Consider the following 5,923-nt stretch of genomic DNA (forward strand, 5'->3'; position numbering starts at 1 on the left):
TGTTGGTGGCGGGGGGGGGGGGGTAGTGTGGTTGATAGCATTCTATGCCTACATTATGTCATTATATTCTATGCATCTTCTGTCTTAAAACAACTGCACTGTTTAAGGAGGAGATTTTTATGGGAAAGCAACAGCGAGACTCGCAAATGCCATTGTCCTTCAACCAAAAGATGCTGGAGGACTTGGAATCGTAAATCTTGAACTACATAATGAAAGCTTGCTAATGAAATGGTTTGGACAACCAGATAGATGCTAGTTACTATAAAAAGATCATTATTGCCAAATTTGGAGCTTAGAATCATTGAAGTCCAAAGGGATAGCACATATCCTCATGGTGTTGACCCCTGGAAACATATCAACAGCTTCCATCAAGCCCGATTTCAGAACATATCCGTTAAAGTTGACAATGGTTTGAATGTGCAATTCTGGGGAGATAGGTGGACTGGAAACTAACACTTGAGGACTCTTATCCTGGCTTATTCCTTATTGCCAGCAACCAGGATTCATCTGTGGCTCAAGAGAGGACAACATATGGAGACCTTTACTAAGAAGGAACCTAAATGACAGGGAGATCATTGATCTGATAACTCTTCTAGCCACTTTGGATACTTTCACATTCACAGATCAGGAACAAGATAAGCTCTTATGGGGAAGCTCAAAGTAGGGGAAGTTCACAGTCAAATAAGGTTAGGATGTTTTGTGTTCTCAAAATGGTGTTCTTGAGGAAAGTCCCTGGAAACATATCTGGAGAACCAAAATGCCACTCAAAGTCTCTTGCTTTACCTGTACAGCTCTTAGGGAAGCAGTTTTAACTCAAGATAACCTTTGTAAAAGGAAAATTGCTCTCGTAAACAGATGTTATTTGTGCCATCAAAGCCTAGAGATTGTCAATCACTTACTTCTTCACTGCCCTCTTACTTCTGAAATCTGGAATTCCTTCCCATCTACTTTTGGACCTTCCTCAGACCATCAAGGAAGCTTACACTAGCTTTATTTTTTGGAGAGTTGACAAAACCATCAAGAAGGTCTGGGAAATGATTCCTTTAGTCTTCTTTTGAGTTGTGTTGAATGAAAGAAACCACAGGTGTTTCGATGGGATGTCAATTCCAACTCAAGCCCTGAAAGCTTGATGCGTAGTTGTTTTGTTTAGCTGGAATTTTCTTACTCCTGTTAATAGCATGGACATTTTTTTGAACTTAGTTAGCTCCATGGTACTAGACTACTAGTATAGCTTTTTTGTAATAGAGGCTAACAGTTTGTTTTTTGCTTCAAAAGCCCACTGGCTTTTGCTTTTGTAATTTGGGACCTTCCAGTTGCCATATATCAATGACTACATCTTACTTCATCTAAAAAAATATTTTCTAAAACTTGAAATATCAAATGACCCCGGTATTTTGTACAATACAATTCAAGCACAAGTGGTTCGTCCTCGCAGCTATAAGACTCTCATACCTTGAAGGGCCAAAAGTTGGTTATCGTTTTTTTTTTGGAGGCAGGTTGGAGGTTGATTTGTTGGTGAGAAGGACAGTTTGAGTTGTTGCTGTTCTCTCACTTCATTTATTTTATTTCTTTGTCTCGGGGAGGACAGGGGATAGAATGTGAGGAGGTGACAAGAGTGATGGCTGTTGGTTGTCCGCACCGTTCTGTTTTGCTAAGGACACAAATGCAACTTTTCTTGATAAATTATTGAAAGGATTTTTATCTTTAAGTTGACCCATAAGGGTAATTTATCCCAAAAGGGGGTTAGTGTACAGAGCTATAATTTAAAATTTAAAGAACCAAGGTAAGAGCTAGGCCCCTAGACGAGAGCCTCTTGAACATGGAATAGGCTGTGCAAGAGTGTCAAATTGCCACTTGACATTTGACTTGGTAGGATTTGGAAGCAATTGCATGAGTGCGCAATGTGAGTGTTGTCTTGGGCTAAGTGCTCTTGCTGACACTTGGGCAGTGCAGCTGCACCAAGGTGCCTGTGGAAGGCAAGACAGCCTTGGGATATTATCAAGCAAAAGAAGGCAATGCTGGCACCAAGGCAAGTGAAAGGCATGCGCATGTCGGTATGTGCGAGGCAGGCGTAGCAAGACGTGTGTGGCATAAGTGTCAAGGCCTTCTCACTTGGCGCCAAAGTGAGCATATTGGCCATAGGCATGCCTGGCATATGGGCGGTTCCAAGCAAATATTATTCTAATCCTTGGTGGCACAGTCTGAATGCGGGCATGTGTCAAAGTGCCACAGTTGCACCAGATGGTTTCTGCTGGATTGTTGAAGACCCTTAAACATAGATCAACAGTTGGGGTCCTCGGGGATGTCAACGGCATGATAATAATGTATTAGCATCTTCCAGGTGTTTCCTTGTTCCTTGTAACTTTCATTGGCTACATAATGGCCATGTCTACTTGTCCGCCATGGCAATTAGTGTTGTATCGTGCTGCAGGATGAGAGTTGGTTACTCGTAAGTTCCTTTTGTGTTGAGATTAAAGCACAGTTGGGCATGTACATTGCCTTGTTCTTCAATTTAATTTAAAGTCCCAAATGAAAAACTATAAGTGGAAGGTTGAGTCAAGTGACTAGATACCGTGTAAGATTTTTTAGAGGGAGGATATCCCTGGGACAGTCAGATTATTAACAACTTTCATCAAAAAGAAAATATCTCTGGTACAGTAACTGTAGTTTATCAGTTCATTGAAAATCTAACTGAATCTTATCAAAATTAATTCTATTTGAATAACCAGCTATTTTTACAGAATTGCCGATTCTTATATGATGCTTGAATATGAATATAAAAGTAAGGATATAACCACGAGAAGAAAATATCTATGAGCGAAGAAGAGCAGATACTTTTCCGCTGAGCATTTGTTCTTGATAACATTATTGAGTCTATAGATCTGCGTAATTGGTGTGTGTTTCACATCTAAGCCTATTCTGTTGCCTACGTTAACTGTAATCCCCAGTGTTCTGTCTGCCCATTATATTTTCTAGAAGTATTGTAGACTGTCAAACAATGTCTTCTTTTGACCACAATTATTTTGAATATGTTTATGCTTTAGGATTCCTTTTGTTATAAGAAGTGTGTGTGTGTGTTGGGGAGAGGGGGCTTATCATTGTTGGTTATGTCGAAATTTTCTTATTTATTCTTTGTGGCTCATAATCTGTCTTTTACATTAGGCTTTTTGGGACGTAGAAAGGGATGGGGATGGACCCGAAGGAGGCTGCTGTATGAAGGTGTACCTAAATGTGGTATTTACAAAGAAAACTATATTTAGAGGTGCACATCCTTATTTTATTCCTCATATTCCTTCTTTAAGTTTTAGTTCTGTAGTTTCCAAAAGAAATAGCAGGTGTAATATTTTATTCCTCATATACCTTTTGAAGTTTAACTTCTGTAGTATACAAAAAGAAAGAGCAAGTGTGATCAAATCTTGCTGCAATGTTAGGAGGCACTGAATTCTGGGCTTGGGTATCATGCTTTTATTATTTCCCCCCCTCCTCCTATGCAGGGTTTTTCTCCAACTCATCAATAAGTTATTAGTTTCATGAAGATATCTTGCCTTCTCCTCATCTTCAAAAAATCGAGCTTTTGGTGATAAATTAATCAAATGTTTCTATATGCTTATAGGCCTCTTTTATTCAAATGGCTTCTTCTTTATATCTCTTTATTGATTTATTATTTGGCTCATAAGAAAATTTTGGTTGGAGCATGAGAAGATGATGATTATATAAGTCAGTAAATAGAGAGAAGAAGTAGAAAACAAGAACTACTGGTATCAATACAATATTAAACTAAAAGCAACTGCGCTCAAGGGCCACCTAGGAGTGCGAGACATTGTATTGTGTCAATGTGGAAATTGAAAAGAAATGGCCTACGAGTGTGAGACATTGTATTGTGTCAATGTGGAAATTGGAAAGAAATGCTTGATTGTCGCACATTCCAAATTATTTCAGAGACCATTACAATCCCAAAAGACGTTTTTCCCATATCTTGGGCTCTCCTTATCTAGGAAGATGTGTCTAGGATCTGGTAATCTATGATTGCTTCTTTTGGTCGGCCTGTATTAACCTGTGCTTTAGCAGGCATATTATCTAACTTGATATTGGAATCTGGTTCTTTGTTTTTTCTAGAAGCACAAAATGTGGTTCCCTTTCACTTTGGATTCTTCTTGTCATAGTCAAATTTGATGAAGCTGGATAAACAAGACACATATTGCCTGCTTGTCAGTGCTTGATAGATTAGTCAAATTATTTCATGTGCTTAAGTACACTTATGTTGATAGATTCGTTAAAATGTTGTTCCATTGATGGTACATAGGACTTATCCTTTCAGATTTTATTTGTTGATCGTTCTGATTTTGACTGTGAAATATATAACCATTTGCTAGTGCCCTTCCTTCAATTGAACCTTAGTTGTATTTGGTACATCTTTTTTAGTAAGTAATTTCCAAGAGTTTATCTTATAAAGTAGAGGAATTATCTCACAACTTGGGAGCATCTCAATTGAAAAAACACATAGTAGCATCACGATTATTTTTTTGAACAGGTAACATTTTTGTATATTAATAACAAACTACACAAAGGGTGTGTAGTCCCCCATATTTACATCCAGATGAGCAGAAAAATGAGCTCCTAGTCCTTAATCTTCTCATAAGGAATCTAGTACATCAAAAATTGATTCCGACTCTTCCCTTAAGCTATGTTTTTTACACCAAAAAAAGAAAAGCCGTAAACATTTCATCTTTAGTTTCTTTATACTAATGGCTTTGTCTTCAAAACAAACTTGGTTTCTTTCTCCCCACACAGTCCACCGAATGCAAGCTGGGTCAATTTTCCATCTCTCTTTCTGATTGGAAGGATTGGTATCACTGTTCCAGCATTGCAGCACCTCAGAATGCTGTTCCTGGCATAGTCCAGCTAATGCCCCTCAAGTAAATGAAAATCTTCCACAACTGGTCAGTCCAACTGCAGTGAGGAAAGAGATGATAGATTGTTTCTGCTTCCTTATCACAGAGAAAACACCCTGAGCAAAGATTTAAACCTCTCCTCGTGAGTTTAACTTGTATGAGTACAATTTCTTTAGCTAGCAACCAAGAGAAGCATGCAACTTTGTGGGGGATCTGAACCCTCCAGATCATCTTCCAAGGCCAAGTCCCACTCTGATTGTTTGAGGTTGTGAATACCATGGATGATGTTTTCACTGTAAATTTGTTTTGCTTTCCTTAACCATATCAAGAAATCTGGCTCAGTTGATGTTCCTTTGAACTGTTGTAAAGTTTCAAAAAAGCTTGCTAGTCTATCAATTTTCCAATCATTTAAAGCTTCTGAAACTCAAGCTCCACCCCATTTCACCCCAAACCATTTCAATTGTTGAGTTTTCTTGTTGATTGAGGGAATATCTGTCCTTGTTCTATCCACTTATCATTCCATAGATCTACTTTTTTTCCATTACCAATGCTGAACATGGTTTTTGCTAGCAATTTGGGCCACAAGTTCCTTATGGATTTCCAGAGATTGACTCCATACGGACTATTGCTCACTTTGGTATTCCATCTTCCATCCAAACCATATTTCTCCCTGATTACCTTCTTCCGTAATGGCTGGTCATCTGAGTTGAAGTTCCATAGCCACTTCATCATTAAACTCTGATTCTTTATCTTCATATTCTTAATTCCAGCACCTCCATTCTTCTTGCTGGTTAGACAAGACTCCCAATTGACAAGATGTATTTTATTCTTCTCACTGTTCCCCTCCCCAAAGAAGTTCATTCTTAAGGAATCCAACCTTTTCATCACGATTTGTATAACACATACCACAAGCAAGGTAAGGACCGATGAAAATGGTTGGGAGTGACCAATCACCATGTAGATTTTGCGGAGGTAAGGTCTTATAATAACCCCCTTCCTGTATGTATTGGATGCCAATATCCGTGCCTACC

The 5,923-nt window shown here is 38.6% G+C and overlaps 1 protein-coding gene across 1 annotated transcript in view; it reads left to right on the forward strand.

Annotated features, from left to right (window-relative positions):
- LOC102599914 (protein VASCULAR ASSOCIATED DEATH 1, chloroplastic) overlaps positions 1-5,923 on the forward strand; it is a 31,189-nt gene that overhangs the window by 18,601 nt on the left and 6,665 nt on the right. Inside the window, exon 14 of the mRNA XM_006347903.2 lies at positions 3,163-3,262. Coding sequence (XP_006347965.1) covers positions 3,163-3,262 — 100 coding nt within the window. The remainder of the gene's footprint in view (positions 1-3,162; positions 3,263-5,923) is intronic.

This window comes from Solanum tuberosum, unplaced genomic scaffold, assembly GCF_000226075.1.
Source record: "Solanum tuberosum cultivar DM 1-3 516 R44 unplaced genomic scaffold, SolTub_3.0 scf00095, whole genome shotgun sequence".
NCBI classification, from domain to species: Eukaryota; Viridiplantae; Streptophyta; class Magnoliopsida; order Solanales; family Solanaceae; genus Solanum; species Solanum tuberosum.